The sequence below is a fragment of the Hermetia illucens genome, chromosome 1 (assembly GCF_905115235.1).
Source record: "Hermetia illucens chromosome 1, iHerIll2.2.curated.20191125, whole genome shotgun sequence".
Classification (NCBI taxonomy): domain Eukaryota; kingdom Metazoa; phylum Arthropoda; class Insecta; order Diptera; family Stratiomyidae; genus Hermetia; species Hermetia illucens.
In genome coordinates this window covers 50,441,804-50,462,439 of record NC_051849.1, presented here as the reverse complement: position 1 = coordinate 50,462,439, position 20,636 = coordinate 50,441,804, and the positions used below count along the sequence as shown (strand labels likewise).

At 45.1% G+C, this 20,636-nt stretch overlaps 2 protein-coding genes across 9 annotated transcripts in view; one reads left to right on the top strand and one right to left on the bottom strand.

Annotated features, from left to right (window-relative positions):
• LOC119646654 (synaptobrevin) overlaps positions 1–493 on the bottom strand; it is a 102,736-nt gene extending 102,243 nt beyond the window's left edge. For all 4 annotated transcript variants that reach the window (XM_038047180.1, XM_038047176.1, XM_038047181.1 and 1 more), the window contains exon 1: positions 369–493. The gene's annotated coding sequence lies outside the window, so the exon portion shown is untranslated. The remainder of the gene's footprint in view (positions 1–368) is intronic.
• Positions 1–20,636, top strand: part of LOC119646653 (chondroitin sulfate N-acetylgalactosaminyltransferase 1) — a 345,789-nt gene that overhangs the window by 306,310 nt on the left and 18,843 nt on the right. For 2 of the 5 annotated variants that reach the window (XM_038047171.1, XM_038047172.1), the window contains 3 exons: positions 11,238–11,449; positions 19,367–19,561; positions 19,708–20,631. In XM_038047171.1, coding sequence (XP_037903099.1) covers positions 11,308–11,449; positions 19,367–19,561; positions 19,708–20,631 — 1,261 coding nt within the window. In that variant the 5' untranslated portion in view covers positions 11,238–11,307. Of the gene's footprint in view, positions 1–467; positions 676–11,237; positions 11,450–19,366; positions 19,562–19,707; positions 20,632–20,636 lie in introns of those variants that run through there. The other 3 variants (XM_038047174.1, XM_038047175.1, XM_038047173.1) reach the window with 3 other exon arrangements.

The following is a 20,636-nucleotide window of genomic DNA, read 5'->3' as shown; positions in this document are numbered from 1 at the left end:
GCACGGCCGCGGGCATCCCTTGTTTTCCGCGCTACTGGCGACAACGGAAATCAATATGGGATGCCGGGGTTGTGGCAGGCCGTCGTCATCGCAGTTATTCTCGAATTACGCTCGAAGTAGCTCCTGTTCCCCTCGCGTGCGACCGCAAATTGTATCCGCCGACAACCAACAAAGTTCATTATAGAAATCCCCTCGGCCGACTGTTTAGAACAATAAATTTCCAGTGTGTTGTCCGCTGATTCATCCGTGTTTGACTTGTTGCACTCATCGCGACGCACCAGTGGAAAATTTATGTGAAAAACAATGCGAAATGCGCGGATAAAGTGACCAACTTGTCCGTGAAGTAATTGTGCAATTTGGGTACTTACGGTTGATTAGTTAGCCGAGATGTGAAATGACGGGAAACAAGGAAGAAGTTCGCGACAAAAACAACTAAACCGGACACAGCGGAACCGAAATGACGATAACTTTGACGTTTCGACTCAGGAGCTCGCCACCATATTGAAACTTGTATTTATGTGATGACAGCGACTTGACTGACGTCAACACGATCACTGGGTGCGTTCGATAAGATCGAAAGATGGCAGCAGAGATGAAGTGTGGTATGGTAATGCCGTCAAATTTAAGATAATTTCGGTTCTCAATGATATTTGTTTAACAATCAATTTGCGATCGGTAATATTTCGATTTTTTATTTAAAACCATAATAACTTAAATTAAGAAGAGAACTAGGTGTTGTTGTCACCTAGGCACTGTTACTGATGAAGGAGGCGCGTGGTCTCCGAAACAATTGTATGCGAAAGGAAAATAAAAAACTTTACAGTATAGGGAACAATAACTAATTCTTTTCTTAATTTATATACTAACTGTAAAAAAAATAGACATAAATTTCAACTTCGTAATAACTTTTTGAAATCAAAAAGGAGTTTCATTTCAAACCTTGAATATGGGAACATTTACAAAGGATATTTGGTTCTGTTTGTAATGACGCCTAAGCAATCCTAAAAACCTGAGAGAATGGCACCCAAAAATTCCGGCTAGGCTCCACATGCATTTGGGTTCGTATTTAAGGTTTTGTGTGCAACAAAACCTTATTAGGAAGGAAGTCTACTTTAGGAAATCTCAAAACCGCGTTTTTCTCCATTTTTTTTCGAAAAGGAAAAAATGAATTAAGCTCATTACAATTTCTTACCTCTTTTAACATAAATTTGAAACGACCAGAAGAATTTGCTTTCAGTTGAAATATCTCATAACATTTAAGTGGCATGGAAACTTGGAGAATGCCGCCTCGCTGATATATCCCAATAGCGTGAAAGATGCAGCTTCCAATTCTTCAGTGAACCAAAAAAATTGAGTAGAGTTTTCATTACTACAGTTTTTTCTTCTCGGTATATTAAAAACAAATCGGGAAACCGTAAGCTGGACGCTTTAGGTATGAAAGGTTTTGTGTGTTTCTTTCATCATAATATATCATTTGAGTGTGCATTTGTCCCATTAGTACGTGGCGCCTAATATATGCATATATTACGTGAAAATATCCACATTCAGCCTAGAATTTGCAAAGAACCGACAATTTTGATCTCAGAGTGAAATTATGCAGTGTTTCCAACGATTAATTAAATGAAGTAATAAAAACTTGTTGTTTCTTTTTCATTGGTGTGGGTATTTGCAAGTTGAAACTTGTTAGCACTGATGAAGGGAACAAGTGGTTCCCGAAATATTGGTATTTGCAAGAATAAATACCCACACCAACGAAAAAGAAACAGCAAGTTTTTATTACTTCATTTAATTTTGATCTATTATAACTTTGTTGCTAATAGTACGATTTCCACTAAACTTGGTAGGATCATGCTCTATGTTATAGTCTACATTGCAGCAAAATTTTCTAGTGCTAGGATGAACTTAAGGGATTTTCTGCTGCCAATTACTAGAAACTATAGCAGATATCGGTATGGAGGATATTTGTTACCCTGGGTACCATATGTTGGCAGTCTCCTGATTTTTTTTCAAATTTTTCGGTTGGGTAGTTGCTGAGAATGGATCCGTTAAAGAAATGATCGCTTTCGATCTCCTGCACTACCCACCTTTTCAACAAATGTCGAAATCAAGACCGGCGTGGGCAAGCGTGTGTGTGTGTGTGTGTGTCACCAGGGAGAAGCTACAGCTTCTGAGCACTCAGGCCGTGTTGGCCCATTGTACTCGCCTCCCCCGTCTAACGGAATATTCCGGATTCGTTAACGTATCGCAGGATTTCCGTTAGTGGATGTGATGCTACCCGTCGCAATTGGAGGACATCGGCACCAAAGATCTGATGCCTGATGCGTCCATAGGGGGGGCATTCACATAGGAAATGCTCCGTGGATTCCGCTTCCTCATTACAGGAGGGACACGTATCATCTTCGGTAATTCCTATTCTGAACATATGCCCAGCTAGTGAATTATGGCCTGTCAGAATGCCCACAATACACCTGCAAGTCCTCCTGCTTTTCGACAGGATAAACTTTGCGGTACGTATGTTGGGTTCTAGCAAGAAAAGTTTGGTGTGTTGAGCAGCATTTAAGCTCTGCCACCTGTCGTTATGGGAAACTTGTTCCCAGTTTTTGAAAACAGATTTAGCCAATGCTACTGATACCCCAATTGTTGGCTCCGGTCCCGGCATAGGGGAGATTGACCCCTCTTTCGCCAAAGCGTCCGAGATTTCATTTCCCTCTATTCCACAGTGACCAGGTACCCAGAGTAGTTCCACCGTATTGAATCTAGACATAGAGTTCAAACGGTTTCTGCATTCCTGAACGATTTTCGAGGTGATCAAAGGACTGATCAATGCCCTCAGTGCAGCTTGACTGTCACTGCAGATTGCGATGCGCCTGCCCTTCAACCGCTCGTCAATCACCCAGTTTGCCACCCTTAGTATCGCATAAACTTCGGCTTGAAAAACCGTTGCATATTCTCCCAAAGGAAAAGCCCACTTCTCGTTTTTATTCGAGAGGTAGACTCCGGCTCCAGAACCCTCTTCTGGCGTGGGCAAGCACTAATCGGGATCTTTCATTTGATACCCCACGTGACTATTTTTGATGAAAGAAAATATACACACCCCTTTTGCCTGTGTGAGGACCCTCCCCCCCTAAAATTCGATGTAAAATTATGTAACTCACTATATGCGTGAGCGTTCAGAGTTCCCACCTTTCTACCAAATTTGGTGTCAATCGCTATAACCGTTTCCGAGAAAAATGTGTGTGACGGACAAACAGACAGCCAATACCAGAGTACATGCTAGATAGACTGGCGAGAGACGCCAAAGATTGCAACCCCAAAATTATTGCTGGCGACTTCAACGCTTTGGGAATGGAATGGGGAAGCCAGAAAACAAATGAAAGAGGAAAAATCCTACTCGAGGTTTTCTCCTGCCTAAACGTTACCCTGGCTAACATCGGAAGCGTAAACACCTTTAGACGTGGAAAGCTAGGCTCCGTTGTAGTTCTTACTTTCACAAGTGATTCGCTGGTGAAGCATCTACGCTGGCATGTTAGCAAAGAATACACGCACAGTGACCACCAGGCGATATATATTACTATTGATAAGGGACCCAGAACAATAAATCCTCACCTGAAGAAATCAGAAACAGGTTGGTCATCAAGAGCTTGATGAGGATACATTTCTGATGATATTGCAATGGAGCACTGAGTTTACTGAAACAACCATAGAAAAAACATCGCAGCTGGCCCAACAGATATACCAAACATGTGACGCTTCCATGCCAAGACATGCACACTCTCGGAAGCGCAACTCTAACTACTGGTGGAACGCTGAAATAGTGAAGTGTCGTACGGAATGCCAGAAGGCGGAGTCAACGCCGAATGAGCAACGGTACTTCGAATATAAACAAACGCGAAAAAAATTGCAGTGGGCCATCACGAAAAGTAAAAATTATTGCTTGAAGCGACTCTGTGATGAGGCAGACTCAGAACCATGGGGAGGAGCGTACAATTCCATAATGTCGGCAATAAAAGGCAAATGGTTCTATTATGTGCCCTAGATTATTGTGGGAGATAGTTTCGACATTGTTCCCCCAACATGCGGAAACAATCTTCCCAATGATACCAATGAGCACCGAAGACATACCTGCAGTAACCAGAAACGAAGACTTGGGCGCAGTGAAAAAGGTCCGAGATGCCGCAGCCCCCGGCATTGATCGAATCCCAAATAAGGCGCTAAAACTGGCAATGAGAATGGCACCAAGCATGTTCGCACGAATATTTACAGACTGCATAAAAGAAAGGTCCCTCCCCGCAAAGTGGAAAGTACAAAAGTTTGTATTGTCCCCGAAGACAGATAAGCCGATAGGTGAACCGAAAGCTAATTTATAATACGGACGAAGGGTCGAAGATGTATGTAATAACGGCAGGAGTTCCGCAGGGGTCTGTTCTGGGCCCTCTGCTATGGAACTTAATGTATAATAGCGTTTTACGGCTTCCAGTAGCTAAACAAGCCGTTGTCGTCGGATTCCATCCAATCCAAAAAATACTTCTAGTGGATAAAAAAATCGTAATTTTTTTTTTACCAATTTTATTTGTGTAAAGCAAAAGCTTATTAAAATCCATTTGTCTGTCTTTTTTTGGCGCTGGAAGGTGGAAAGGTTCTAAACCTACCGCTGGCTTCTGCCATACGGTTATGTGATACTCTTACTCACTAAAAGCACCTCCTTCTTCTCCGCCGCTTCGGTATTACGTCGCGAGGCAGGACCAGTGACGAACTGCGGCTCCTGTCGTTATTTGCTACTTTCCTCCGCAGCCGATTGTGGATCGCCTTCATTAATTTTTCCACGCCCTCCCAGTTTTCTCAGGCTAACATTTCATTCACGATATTCTCGGGTGACGACCGCGCCCCGGCGTCAATTTCCGACTCCGCTCTGTGTGTAGTGAACCTCGCTTACGAATTAAGTTAGATCGTAGCTAAATTCACCGTGCCTTCGTGTGATCCATTTTGAGAGGTCAGCAGTAATCCTTTAAGTCCAGCCTCCTTTAGTTGAATCATCCCATCTTTTTTACCACTCCAAAATAGCTTCACTTCGTCCTAATTTCCGACGATAGGTAGAGACTCGCCGATTGCATATGATGGGTCATAGAGGCGTCGGACCTCGTTCGACAAGATGCCGATGGGGACCATGCTTGCTATCATACATGCTGCTTCTTCTGTTATTGTACGGTAAGCGCACGATGTTCGCAATGCACTCAATCGATATGGGGTTGCCTCTAGCTTCAATGTCGATGCCCAGACTGGAGCTGCATGAAGCAAGATGAAGGTGACAACTTTCGCGAGCGAGCGCTTTGATTTCTCCCGTATCATTAGTACAAAATTAACGTGTCTGTAGGCAGTATCGTGCATACGCCGACCAAGTTCCATGAAAATCCAACTGTTAGTGTCAAAGTTATAGCAGCATCCTAAGCCATACAAATAAGAAGCTGACGTCATAGTTACCGAGAATAATTGACATTCGAGTGAAATATTAAAATTCCATTCATGAAGAATCTACTTCTCCCCGGCCCTTTTAAAGGTTTTGCGTAAACACAAAACCTTATTAAAATCGGTTTACTGTCTGTCTGTCTGTCCGTCACACGCATTTTTCTCGGAGACGGTTGTAGCGATTGGCACCACATTTGGTAGATCGGTGGGAACTGTGAACGCTCACGCATATAGTGAGTTACATCCCTTTACGTCGAATTTAAGGGGGGTCCCCATACATGCAAAAGGGGGGTGTGAATTTTTTTTTCATCAAAGGTAGTTATGTGGGATATCAAATTAAAGGTCTCGGTTAGCGCTTTTTGAAGCCGGTCTTAGTTTTGACATTTGTTGAAAAGGTGGGGAGTGCAGGGGGTTGAAAGTGCAGCAATATAGGCTACAGCATAGAGCATGATCCTACCAAATTTGGTCAAAATAGCACTATTACTAACAAAGTGATACGAGGTCAAAATTGTCGCTTCTCTGCAAATTCAAGACTATGAATGTCAATATCACTTGAAAGTGGAAATTTTCACATAATACACGTCAAGCTTCCGGTTTCCCGATTTGTTTATTTTTCTCCATCTCTTATGTTATTTTATTTTCTTTTTGCTTCTTATTCTCTTTTTATTTTTTTTATTGTATAGGATGAGAGTAAATGTAATTTGCCGAATCCAAACGTTTCCCGAATTTCAAGAAACCTTCGCAAACGTGTGGGTAGAGTGTTTTTCTTGGTATGTGAAGGTTTGCAAGCGCTTGCTGCCGATCGAAACTTGTACTCTTCTTCAATTATTCTATACCACGTGTTTCCATCCCGACCTAGTCATCGGGAACTCTGGGATAGCGGATTACATCGCCAACAATGGAGTGGTCGCGGCTCTTTAATGTGTGACCTATTTATTACCACTTCCGCCTTCAAATCAACAGGCCTACGAGTATCTGGCCTGTGTGCCCGCGAAATTCTTCGTTCGAAATTGGTCAAGATAGCCTGATGACACGACGTAAACAAGTGTTCACGAAGGCCTCGAGCTTTCAAGTAACAATGGCTGCCACTTTCTTTGTACTACTCCAATATAGCAAAACAGAAAAAATATTAACAAGTAATATTCTCATCTTGGTATTGGTGTTGAGATAACTGCATTTCCAGATCTTGTACAAAGTAGCGAAAGTGGATTTAGCGCTGTTAATGCGTTTAGTGACGTCAAGTGCAGTTATCGACAGAAGCAACGCTTCCTAGATATACAAATCGATCAACGCTTTCGACACTCTTCCCACCAATGCAAATAGGGAGAGTGTGATGACTAGTCAGACAGAAAAGTTGGTTTTGTAAAAAAAGCAAGGACTAGCGGTTTCGTCCAGGGCAGAGGCAACTCTTCAGACGCTGTCGTGTTTTTGCGATTATATAAAGGAGCGTTTTTCCACCTGTTGCCACTTTCGGTGACGCTGCTCGCAGGGCAGAGGGAAGGCAGCGTCTGAAGAGTTGCCTCTGTCCTGGCTGAAACCGTTAGCCCTTGTTTTTTTAATGCTTGCTATGCCCAAACGTGGGGTCCGTAGACAAAACAACGTGGGAGTAGGGTGCTCTCCATTTGGTCCGGTCCAACATCATGCGGATGTGGACTTAGGATCCCCTTTATCCAAAACAACAATCTTGGTTTTGTTATTGTTTATCTTCAGTTCCGCTTTCTTCTCTCTAAAATCTAGAGCCATTTGGTCGACGTCTATAGGTTGTTGAGAGAGCAGGTAGATATCATCAGGGTATTTGCAATGTTTGAAACCCCCCAGGTCCTCCGGACAAGACTGCTTGAAGAACGTTGCCGGCATAGAGAACGAATAATATCGATGATAGAATACAGCGCGCACCCCGTTTTGGATTTCAAATTTCTCAGAAATATCATATCTGTCGAGTACTCCTCATTCACGGTATAGAAAGCATTTTCGAAATCAGTCAATAGCATGTAGCGCGGAGACCTAGGCCCCACACATTGCTCCGAAATGATTCAACGGGTAGTAATCTGGTCAGTGCGGCAGAATCCAGAGTGGATTCTACCCTGTTCTCTTTCGATCAAGGTTTCGAGACGTTTTTTGATACCCTCTAGGATTATTTTACCTATTATCTTTACCACGCAGGGAACGCGCAAATGATCCTCCATTTACTGCACCCACTCGGGTGCCCTTCTTGGTATCTCTGCGATCATCCCCGCTTACGCTCACTAGGAAAGATCTGAGATTCGCACAATTTACGAATGACTATAAGTAGAAATTTTGCAGAGAGTGCAGAAAGAGAGGAGCAGTTCCGCAGGGAGATTTTCAAGTCCAGTGTCCTTCCCCACTTGAACTTATCGATGGTCGAGGAGAAGTCTATATTCGCACGTTACGGTGATTTTCTATTTCATCCACAAGGGGTGATACTTCGCCGGATGTTGTACGCTTGACAACTGTGCGAAGTGCTCCTTCCACCTTTTAAGCTCCTTTACTGGACCACCACTTTTTGCCTTCCGGTGCAATATGCTCTTTTATGACGCAGCGCGTTACGATTCATTTCCCGGGAATTGATGCGTTACTAAGGCTGAAGTGCATAAAGCCCCTCCTCACTTGTAGCAGTACTACGGGTCTTCAGTTCCCCACGCTCATTAATCTGCTCCCATTTCAGCGGTCAGACAATCTTATGCCACCCCTTCGGAACGTAGGGGGCAACTCGAGTTTCGCCAGAGAAAAGATCTCTTTTGATAGCAGCCCGATGTTCATCAATATAGTTCGGTAAAGTGTTCATGATATCTGTTCTCTGATCAAAAAGATAGTTTCCTACTACAGAACGACAGTTGGATTGTGTAATCGGACCACTTTGAGATTAGAATGCCGGGTCTCTCGAGCGAAGGCGAGTAACCTTCAAGTGAACGTTTTTCTCGAGGTTGATTTCACTGCCTTTCTTGTTTCGCCCATCCAGAAGACAACTCATAAATCTACTGCTGATCGCAACGTGGTCGATCTGGTTAGATGTACGTTGCCTGTCATTTGAAATCTAACTAACTTCGTGCTCGAAAAGTATGCCGCTACTAACGAGTTTGTTATTACGGTTCCCAAGACCGTGTTTCAATACCCTATTCAGGTGGTAGTGTCGCAGCTGACACCGTCGTAAATTCAGTGATGAATCTGATAACGACGGCGTGTGGGGCTTCCATGCCCCGGAGAGGCCCCAGGCGCGACAAGCCTTTTATGTACTGGTGGACGGCAGAAATTGCCGACCTACGGAAGGAGTGTCATAAACTCCGCCGTTTGGCACAACGTTTGTCCGCCAACGAGGAGGCATGTGCCATAAAGGTGCAATATAGATCAGCAAAAAGGAGACTCCGCAGCGCTATAAATAAAAGCAAAGCTCGCGGCTGGCAGAATCTTGTTAATGAGGTGAATGAGGACCCGTGGGGACTTGGCTATAAGCTTGTCACTCGGAAAATCGGGGCTCTGCGGAACCTCTGCATACTGAGCACCGACCAGATGGACCGCATTGTGCGGGCATTGTTCCCCAGACACCCTGTACGGGTTGATGTAAATAGCGCGGAAAGCGTCGTGGATGGCCCCCTTTTCACAATGAGAGAGCTCGAAGAAGCGGTTGTCACTATGAAAAACAGGAAGGCGCCAGGTCCTGATGGCATCCCGGTGGAAGTTTACAAACTGGTGTTCCGCCAACGGCCAGAATTACTGCTTGAAGTGTTCAACGCGTGCCTGAAGGAGGGCATTTTTCCTTGTGGCTGAAAGTGGCCAGACTCGCGTTGATCAGTAAGGGTAAAGGAGACCCGGAGCTCCCGTCTGCATACCGACCTCTGTGTATGCTTGACACGGCCGGAAAAGTGCTCGAGAAGTTCATCAGAGGTAGACTCGCTGAAGCGATCCGTGCTGCCGAGGACTTATCCGCAAGGCAGTTCGGGTTTAGAACAGGGAAATCTACAGTGGATGCTGTTATGGAGGTCGTAAATGCGTTTAATCGAGCCGGGGCACACAGTCGCCGATCTCGACGGATAATGCTCCTCATAACGCTTGATGTCAGAAATGTCTTCAATTCCGTAAGATGGACAGATATGCTAGGCACACTAGAGAACTCCTTTCACGTACCAAGCTATCTCTTGCGGATATTGTGGGATTATCTGAAAGACCGCTCCTTGCTCTATGAGACGCTAAAGGGGGATGGAAATCACGTCGGGAGTAGCACAGGGATCCATCCTAGGACCGGACCTCTGGAACGCTTCTTATGATAGTCTGCTGAGGCTCGATATGCCCGAAGAGTCGCGCCTGGTCGGTTATGCAGACGACGTTGCGGCACTTGTTGCCGGACGCATTGTTGAACAGGCGCAAAGCAGACTTGGCATATTGATGCGACGGGTAAGCGCATGGATGACTGCTCACGGTTTCAATCTTGCGCTGGAAAAAACCGAAGTAGTCATCCTGACCAGAAGGAGAATCCCGACCCTGCGTCCCATATAGATCGACGAGTTGACTATAGAGTCAAAACCAGCGATTAAATACCTTGGTTTAATGCTCGACTCGAAGATGAGCTTCTTCGAGCAAATCAAAGCAGCAGTGTACAGGGCTACAGCTGGAGTCGCGGCCTTGATTCAGCTAATGGCGAATGTCGGGACCCTATATCAACTAGGAGACGTCTCCTCATGGGAGCAACGCAGTCCGTTCTTCTCTATGGTGCGGAGGTATGGGCTGATGCCCTTGACAAGGAGGTGCATCGTAAACGCCTCGCTTAAGTGCAGAGGCGGGGAGCTTTGGGAGTGGCGTCTGTTTATCGCACCGTCTCCGAACCGGCTGTGGTGGTGATTGCGGGAGTGATTCCCATTGCCCTCCTTGCCAAGGAGCGCAAAGTTGTCTATCGCCGTAAGGGCGAAAACTTAAAAGATGTGGTTGTCCATGAAGAACGTCAACTCACCCTTAGTGAGTGGCAACTTTCTTGGCAAAATGAGCCAAGGGGCAGATGGACTGCGCGGCTCATCGACAAATTAGACCCATGGTTGAACAGAAAGCACGGTGAGATTGATTACTTCCTTACGCAACTTCTAAATGGGCATGGAGGTTTTCAGTCTTATCTGCACTGGATTGAGAAGGCGCGATCTCCTGATTGTGTGTTCTGCAATAGAGTGGCGGATGACGCTGAACACACCTTTTTCTCTTGCGAGAGGTGGGACGGCCTCCGCCAGCAGCTTTATGCAGACGTAGGGGAGCTCTCTCCAGACAACATTGTCAGAGAGATACTGAAGAGCGTTGGCAGCTAGAATCGTATTGCGCATTATGTTCGGGCACTTCTTACTACGAAGAAGATTGAACTCGACCTGGGAGGGATCGGACGGTAAGGGGTTCCCTGAACTAACAACAACTCCCTTCCTCCCCTCCTCTTCCGTTGGTGAAAGGAATTCCCTGACTTGAAGGCTCCCAAAGCCGGGAGAGCGGGAGGGCTAACCCGAAGTAATGTGTCAAACGCTTCCAGGCTAGTTCTCTGATGGCAGGGAGGTGTTTAGTTGGTAGTCCGCCACCGTGCTGTTGCGGGAGTCGAACACTCTGTACGTAAACGCATTCACTTACCCTACTCCCAAAAAAAAAATACCCTATTTAGTCAATTCAGTAAAATCTAAGACTACCATTGGAGTCATAAATTTATAACCTAATTGGAGAATCTAACCTAAACAAACTTATTTCAACAATTTCGAAAAATAACCAGAAAATCTATTTAATTTTCATTGCAGATAGAAGAACAGCAACCGTAACCATTACCCAACCAATCAACGAAAGACCTGGCTGAATGGAGTCAACAGGATGGTTCGAATGGCTGGTTCAAAACTGCTCGCCAGACTTCTACTCTTGATTTGTTCGGTCACATTGGTGTCCTTGCTTGCATTGACTCGATGCGGTTTCGGAGGACTTGTTGCAGATAACACTTTAGAACTAGATGAAGATGGTAAGTTTGCATTATCCAGGATGTCATAGTATCTACTCGTGACACGCCTCGGTATTGGCTTAAGTTTCTCCTTGTCAAAGTTTACAGGGAGTCGGTTTTCACTGAAAGTTCCCAGAGACGGTAAAGCTCAAATCATTTATTTCTGCATTAAACCAGGTAATGAAGCTCGTCCCCTATAAAATCGTTTATTTCCCTGAATCCCTGTCTGCAATTATCCCCAATCAACGAATTAATAGCTAATTCCTTGTAATTTCGCATGGGAGTAATGAGCCTGAACCCCGAGAAATTGATATTATTTCAACGATTTTTGGTTAATAACCCGCAATGAATTTAATTGCTGTTGCCTCGCAGAGAGCCAGAGCAACAAAAAAGCATTTCCGGTTCCTTTAGCCCGATTTCGTCGGAAGCGAGAGAAATATTTGTACAATGAACGCGTTAGATGGCCTTATCGTTATATTAGAGGCACTAATCCGAATAATATTGGTTTTATTTCCGTTCCGGCTTGGATTCTAGGGAGCTGCTTGGCTGCAAAGGGGACATTCCGATGTGGGAGCACGAGTTTAAATAGCACGGGGGAACCCTTGTAATAATCGTTAGAATTAATTGCACCTGGAGATGAGAGCTGAAAGTATCTGCACACGCACAATGTTGCTGTTAGTGACTCAGAACGTGTATTCATTATTTCTGGGTCATTGGATGTAACTGGGGTGGAGGTGATAGGGTTATGACATCTAAACGACATCATCTAATGCTGTTTTAAGTGAATTTCTACACCTTATCTTAGATGGGACAAATCAGATATAAACATGTAGGAAATGGGAGTATCTTATTCCCCACTGCGAGGAAAAAGATATGAACACATAAAATAACCCATTCTTATGAAAACTACATATCCTCAAATATTTGTTCTTCTCCAACATCACTTCCAACTTTCATGGATTCGTCCTGCCAGTCCGAAAACAGGAAGGGGGGGGGGGGGGGAGTAGGGTGGTGCTCTAAGCGCTCCCAACACAGAAACTTTCCGATGTATTTTTGGAAAATCTTTGGAAAATGGGATTTTTGCATTTTTTTGTGTGAATCTTTGCGGCTTTTCCTTGCCTGATCTCGATCTAGGGTAACGTTCGCCCCGTCAGAACTCTGACTCCTGGTCCTTTGTCTATGAAAATTCAGGTGGTGGTCTTGAAATAGTTCTCGAGATAGAGCCGCTTCAGAACTTCAAATCCAATAGGTTCGTCATCCGAAAGCAAGGGGAAGCATTTGTCACACGATGACGGCTCAGTAAAGTTAGTTTTTCATCGACTAAAATGGATAGAAATTTATGGGGTAGCAATTTCCAAATTTTGAAATATTATTGTTGCTGAAACCGAAACCTTTGGCAATCGGACTATGATCGGTTTTTGGAATGTGCGAATGCTCCTCGATAACGGTAGCGAGGATTCTCAAAATGCTCGCTTACTCTAGCTTGAGCGGGAATTCCAAAAATATAAGCTGGACATTCTGGGCCTGAGTGAAGTAGGATGGTGGGACTCTGGAGAGTATTCCTCTCCCTCTTGCTACACCCGTTGCAATGGACTACTCTGGGAAAACCAAGTGGTAGCAGACTTGAATTCGGTGTCGAGTTGCTACTGACGGCTACCGCAAGGCGCGCTCTTTTGACCTGGGAGCCGGTTTAATTGAAAGATTTCGGTCCAGGCTAAGAACATCACAATTATACAATCCTACGCACCAACAGAGACTCCCGATGTAGTGGAGAAGAAGGCTTTCTACGAGCAATTACACACAGTTCAGGGGCGGCTTCCAAAAGGTGACATTGTGAACGTGATCATCATCAATGGCGCAACAACCGGTGTCTGGTCTAAGCCTGCCTTAATAAGGAACTCCAGACATCCCGGTTTTGCGGCGAGGTCCACCAATTCGATATCCCTAAAAGCTGTCTGGCGTCCTGACCTACGCCTCGTCTTCTTTTTCTACCATTATTATTATTTATTATTTTGTTAAGGGAAAGTCGCACCGCGTCCTTGAAGAACTATTGTGCCCCTTTTACTGGTTATAGTGTACCTGTTGATCATAGTATCTCAAGCAGGCCAGTAACCGTTAGGAACTTTAGTATGTTCCCCACTTCCAGAAGTTTCAGCTTTGCATCTGGTATTAAGTGTTCTCCCAGATGTATCGACCTACTTTGCACAAGTGCTGGACACTGTCCCAGGACGTGCATAGAGGTTTCGTCCTCCTCCTCACAGAACCTGCAGGCAGTGTCCGTAGATATCCCTAGCTTCCCTAGGTGGTAGTTCAGCCGACAATGACCAGTGAGAATTCCCACTATGATTCGGAGGTTCTTTTTGGTGAGGTTTAAGCAATCCTTTGTGCGCATGGGTTCGTATCCCCCAATAAGCACCCTGGACTGCTCCATCCCTGGTAGGCCCGGCCAATATAGTTCCCTCAACCGTTTTTCTTCGTTTCTTAGATTCATAGCCATGAAACCAAGTAATCAGTTGCTGGTTTAGGCCGTATGTCACAGCCACGCTTTCCCAGTTTGTCTTGTTACTCCAACGTGTTTCAAACTTCTTATCGAAGTGAAACCTCGTTGTCATGTTGTCCCTCGGTATCAGTAATTCGGGATACCGCCTAGAAAGGATATCAATCTTCTTTCGATTTAGGCAGCTCCCCGCCTCACTCATGCTACCGGCCATCCTGAATATTGATCTCCTTGCCTGCATCTGTATGTGCAGATGGAGAGGGGTTAATCCCAGAACCTACCTAGAACCTATCTACCATAGATATTGCCCTTATAGACTTTCCGGGCTGGATCATCCTCATCCATACGGATTAGGTGTCCCGCCCACGTAACCTATTGAGCCGGATTTAATCCACAACCTGACGGTCATGGTATCACTCATAGATTTCATGGTTATGTAGGCTACGGAATCGTCCATCCTCATGTAGGGGGCCAAAAATTCTTCGGAGAATTTTTCTCTCGAACGCGGTCAAGAGTTCGCAATTTTTCTTGCTAAGAATCCAAGTCTCAGAGGAATACATGAGGACTGGCAAGATCATAGTCTTGTACAGTAAGAGCTTTGATCCTATGGTGAGACGTTTCGAGCGGAACAGTTTTTGTAAGCTGAATCGTGGTAGGTGATCTTAATGCCAAGTTGGGCTCAGACAACACTTTACTCGGGCATGTGATGGGGAAACAAGGTCGTGGCGATCGTAACCACAATAGTGGAAGGTTTTTGGATCTCTTCATCTCTTTTTCCATCGCTTTGTCATTTCATTGGTGGCACATTGGTCAGTTGGGTTTCAACTGACTGACACCGTACGAGCAGATTGACCACGGCGCGATCAGCGGTAGATGCAGGAAATATTTATTGGATATGCCTAACAAGAGAGGCACTAACATCGGCCTCGAAAAGGATCACCATCTGATGGTCGCTTACGTTCACCTGCATGTTGCATCCGCCACTTCTCGCAGGGTTGGGGAGCTGCGGACCCCCGGGTTCCATATCGATCGTTTATATGATCCAACTGTCGCTCTGGGAGAGTTATTTCGCTGATCGGACGGCAGATACACTGAGTAACATAATCCTCCTGAGAATATCGTCAGGTCATTGGGCACGTCTCAAAGGGGTGACTGCTGCGAATGATAGCGGACGTGACACGCTAGAACTCAGATACCGAGCTAAATTTCGAGAAGATCAGTGTAGTGTGCGCCGTGATAAGAGAGAATTTGCTATTATGCTAGTCAGGGAAGCCCAAAACGCCGCAGAACGCAATAGTTTCAGATATACGTTATATACTTCTACTATCACGAAAAAAATGCACATCGTCGCAAATATTTCGATGGTCCATTGAGCATCATGATGGTCGATTCTTTATCCACGATGTCGAGCAACAAAAGAGGTGGAATGAAACAGGAGTCACCATAACATACGGATATACGGATATAGACTGTTTCTCCAGACGGAAGAAAAATCATTTTGGCCACCAAGGTACTGAAACGGAGTAAACCGCTGGATTTGATGATCCCCTTGCAAAGTTACTCATCGCTGCACCTGCAGTTACTGTAGATCTGCTTCCACTCGTACGGAATCTATGGTATCCGACACGTTTTTTAGAGAGTGGAAGAAGAGGATGATCGTTAAGATTCCAGAGAAACGCATTAACCACATATATTCTTCTTCATCGCACTTGCTCTTCATCAAAAGTGCCATATGAGAGCGCAAAATGTTAGCCTTGTAAGAATCTCGCTCAATGTCCGAGAATCGAAACACAGGCTCAAATGGCGCTGACAAGCTTGTAGAACTGAAAAATGTCAATTGACTTTACCGCCTGACATCAGCCGGGGGGAGGGGGGGGGGGGTGTGGTTGTAGCAGTTGGGATGATTTCAATGCAATTTGCATGGGAAACACATCTGTTGTACTGTGGGCGTGAGATGCTTGACACCACTCTTCTTCAGTTTGGTGTTATCTTCAACCCAATCCTAAATGAGCCTCCAGTCACGGCAAAGAAGCTGTACGAAAGCCTTGCGAAGATCAGCAACAACAAGGGTGCGGACTTGGCTGGTATTAGGAAATGGATTGAGCAATGTAATGGGGAAGTAAACTTACAGCTTAGACATTTCTTCACAGGATATCGAGGTTGAGATAGGCAGTGCCTACTCCCAAACTGGCCTAGATGCGATAGTATTACACACTCTATCTCCCCGTCCCTCTACATCGTCTTTACCCACTACACGAGCTATTTTGTTGCCCTTGATTTGAGGCAAGGTGGAGCACCATGTCCTCGCAACAAAATAGTCGGGCGATTATGATTTTCTGATAGTGTGCAGGTAAGACTGAAAATACCCGTGCCTTTAGACTGAACCAGGGCCGTGCGTCTTTGATGAGATGCGCGGTCCATTCACCCCATCATCGGTTGAAAACCTTCCCAGGTTCACTTCTTTCTTCCTTTTCCACGCCTTATTGGAGGTATATTAAAATCTTTTCAGCAGCATGGAGAGGGATCGGAATGTCTCCTGCTATCACCATTGCTGGCTCCGAGACGGTACGATAGGTGGACGTAACTTGTACTTGCGCTAGACATTTGTGGTCCATCTCCTTACTGGGGCAGTCAGTTTATATTGTGAAATCGTTAAAAAGACGGATAGCAAACAATGCCTACTGCCTACTGGATAAAGGATCTCCGACATGGGAGCTCAGCCGGCAAATCGTAAAAATTCTAACCGCAGCCTTGTCTGCGGTGTATTGAATCTGCCCGAAGAAACTCATTTTCGTGTCTATTATAATGCCGAGGTATTTAACCATCGACTTTGACAAGACCATGTTTTCACTAACCTGAGTGGGGAGGAATGTGAGAACCCTCTCGTTGGTCAGGACAACGGCTTCAAGTTTCTCTAGAACTAGCGAGAATCAGTGTTCAGTGTCAGTGCCCGTGTATCCAATCAGATGCGATCCATTAGGCGTCGATGTAATTTTTAGTTAAGCTGTCCCTCCCGGGTCTCATAGAGCAGGTCATGGTTCCTTAAATAGTCCCTCAATATCAGCAAAAGGTATGGGAACGAGCGACTCAAGAATGTGGCGCTACTTCGCAGAATTGAAGGCCTTTCTTACGTTTCTCGTCGATAGTAGACACTGTGTACCTCAGTCATTTTCATGTCTCTTTTATTTTACAGACTTAAGGCTTACCTCATTTTGGCATTTTGCACGATGAACAATCTGCCAAAGTCTGAGACAGTTGCTTGGTTAACTTTCCAGCCGTGCGCAAGTACATAGGTAAGGAGTCTCTTTTTGGGTGTCGAGGTATTATAAGCTGCAGTAATAAGACTCGTTGTTGAATGTCACAGTCAGTCACAGTCAGTCACAGTTCTTCTGACCGCGCCTGGGTCTTGCAGCTCATTTACCCCTGTTGAGAGAGCATTGGAAAATTTTCTAATGCCAATTTTACCGGTCTTCTATCTGATGGGTGTTTGCCGGGTATCAGAACATTGTGAGGACCCGCCTATCACTTCGAAGAAGATGTACTGATGATCGCTGGCTATGAAATATTCCAGTGCTTCCCATCGTTGTATTGCTGACACTAAGCACCAAAGGTTATGTCAGGGATAGTGTACCCGCAATCGATGCTTCGGAATGTCGGAGTGCTATCGATATTTCGGACAATAAGTCGGGGATCCGTGGACCAAAACGACGTGAGAGTAAGTTGCTCTCCATTTGGTCCGGTCCAACAGCAAGTGCTTGTGGACTTAGGATCCCTCACTTATCCTAAACAACAATAAGTCTTGTCCTGGCCGCCATATTCAAAATTTGAGTGCCCCGAGAATCTGAATGCGGCTTTAAGATTTCCCCCGACTAGAACTCTGCCATCTATGTTTCGAATCCCGTCCTCTAGGGCGACGAGCATTTTTAGACAAGCGGACATAGATTCGTTCTGTGGAGATGAATGCTGAAAAAGTAACTTCCAGACAGCAGATAGTAGCTGTGCCAGATATACCGGACTACCCGTTGACAGCAAGTCAGCTCTTCTTCGTTACACCATTTGTCCCATCAGGTCGTGAGCAGTTGCACTCCTATCTATGTTCGCTTCAGGATATGCATCATGGTGCTTGGCTTTTCAGTTTCTATAACTCTTCTTTGAAGACCTGGCATGGTCCGTAACTGAGAAAATGAGCCATGTCTCATCTCTATATAAAATGGCGGGTTGGAACCCGTAGAAAGTAATCTTGTTATCGGTCTTCGACCAAGGTTAACAAGTACATTGACAGTTCGAGTTTGCCGGATAGATTTAATGCCTATTCCAGCGTCTACTGGTTTAACGTTGTTGAGGACTTCTCGAGCAGCTTCCGCAAAAAAGCACTTTCTTTCAGCTTGATAAAAATGACCCCTGACCATGGTGTCCTCTTTCTTGATGGCAGATTCACCTTATTTTCCTCTTGCCTCCCTTTGTCAATTGTTTGCTCCCTCTCTGGTGGGTTGAAGACACCGCGTTTGGTGCAACTAAGGGCAGCCACATCGACATGTTTTTTCCTTAGTTCCTCTTTGGCTGTTTTCCAGCAGTTTCGCTGGTGTGTAATAAGGTTCAGCAGTTCTTTCACCTCCTTTATGCCATTTTTGATGTCCATAGAGGTGTTTTGCTGAACGATGGTAGTAGCCTTCATTTTCTGTAGAACCAACCCGCATCTCTTGAGTACCTTTTCTTCCTCTACCCTTGTCTTTTGGATGAAGCCCATCATCTTCGGTGAGATCACTTACGTTTCCGCATCGTTGGGAAGTTTGCCACCCTTTTCTCCCAACAAAGGGGTTTCACGCTGGCCATCTTTTCTCGTGGCCCCTTTTTCGAACTCGAATTCAGTGGCGTCTTTCCTTTTTGTCCTCGGTGACCATCGTAACTTCGCGCTTCTTGCATATATGTTTAATAGCACGTCTCCTGAATCCAATAATACCTTAAAAATGGTCCCTATGGACAATGTTGGGGAGGCAGGGTACTTTTCAGTGAGAATGTCAGAATTTCCCTATACTGCTAGGGCAAATGGTCGTATATTTCTAAAGTTTTTACTCCTCAGTGCCATGAAAAACCTTTGATGGATATCCTTTGAAGAAATACACATTGACAAATCTGTAGTTTAACGTGTTTCAGAAAGTTACTGTGGGGCATAGTATGAAATAACTTGCAATTAGTTTGGGAAGCTCTTGTTCTAGTAGTTCACCACACGATAGTCCTTTCAAACAGGCCACCTTATAAATCAGAAACCCCGTTATTACCTCATAATTGAATTTTGGAAGTTTTGCTGAAAATTTCTATAAAATATTCATTTTCGTTTCCCTCCTGGCCAACTTCAATAACTCAAACTTCCGATATTAATCAAGAAGTCCAATTTACCCGAATTCAATTATTTAAATTCACCTACATTTTCTCCGTTATAGATTCGAGTAAAATTCCGGCTGCATCGGCTCTCCAGCAGAGTCAGCCCCGTGGTCACTTACGTAACATTAATGCCGACGTCGACCAAAAAGAGTACATCGACTTGCTGCGCCAAAGGGAGGAGGAATATCGTCAGGAAGTCAATCGTTTAACATCCGAAATCAAGTCCTTAAAACTGCAATTGCTTCAAATCAAAAGTAAGTATAGTATCTACTTCCTGGACGATTCTGCTTTGTCCTAGCCAAGTCGGCAACGTCCTTTGTCGGCTCCGTTCTACTTTCTTGTTCAAACTGCTGCAGAGCTACATGAAATGAAATTCCATTATTCCGCTCCCTCATTACAGGTGCCAATAGTAATCCATTTATAAGTGGACAAGATTCCGGGGCTGTTCTGCCGGTGAATACCACCACTCCACATCCAGTAGTGCCGTCGTCGTCTGCAGCGGCGGGCGGAACGGGAAGCGGGTCCCCGTCCTTTTACGATTGCAGCAGCTACATCCGAAAGCAAGTGGGCGCTGCAGAAGTGCTTCGTGGTCTTCCTTTGAATAATGAATACGAACTTATTCCTTTCAATCACTTCACCTTTAGTCGAGTATATCCTATTGAGTTAGGACTGGGCAAGCGGGTAGTGGAGAAGCCGATCGGCTATAAGCGCAAAGACCTGCTTGAAGCACTGAACAAAGCCCTGGAATCGCTGAATAAGAATCTGACTGCATCGGCTGCAGGTGCTGGGACGGGGACGGCCGGAAGGTACACTTTAGACGATTTCACGGAAGGAATTTATCGTAACGAGCCAACGACTGGAACACAATACGAACTGTACTTCAGAAGCAAGGAAGTCCTAAATAAGAGCCAGGACCAGCAACAACTGCACACCTCCAACAGTCATTTGAATGGGAACAATGGTGGCACCGGGACTGGCAGCTTTTATGGCAATAGTGTCGGTTTCACCAAAGTGGTTGTTATGCGACCGTTTGCTCCACTACAGACCGTACAAATGGAAGTTTTCCCGCGGATGCACGACAAGGAGCTGATTCATATCATACTTCCTCTCTCCGGACGGACAGCAACATTCCAGAGTTTCATGGATAAATTTGTGAAAATCGCCCTGAAAAATGACCGGAGAGTTCATTTGACGGTCGTCTATTTCGGCGAGGATGGCCTCTCGGAGGCGCGTGCAATAATGAGTCGTGTTCTGGGGATGAAAAATAGCGGCGGGAACTCGTCCAACCTGAAATTGTTGGCTTTAAATGAGACTTTCTCGAGAGGTTAG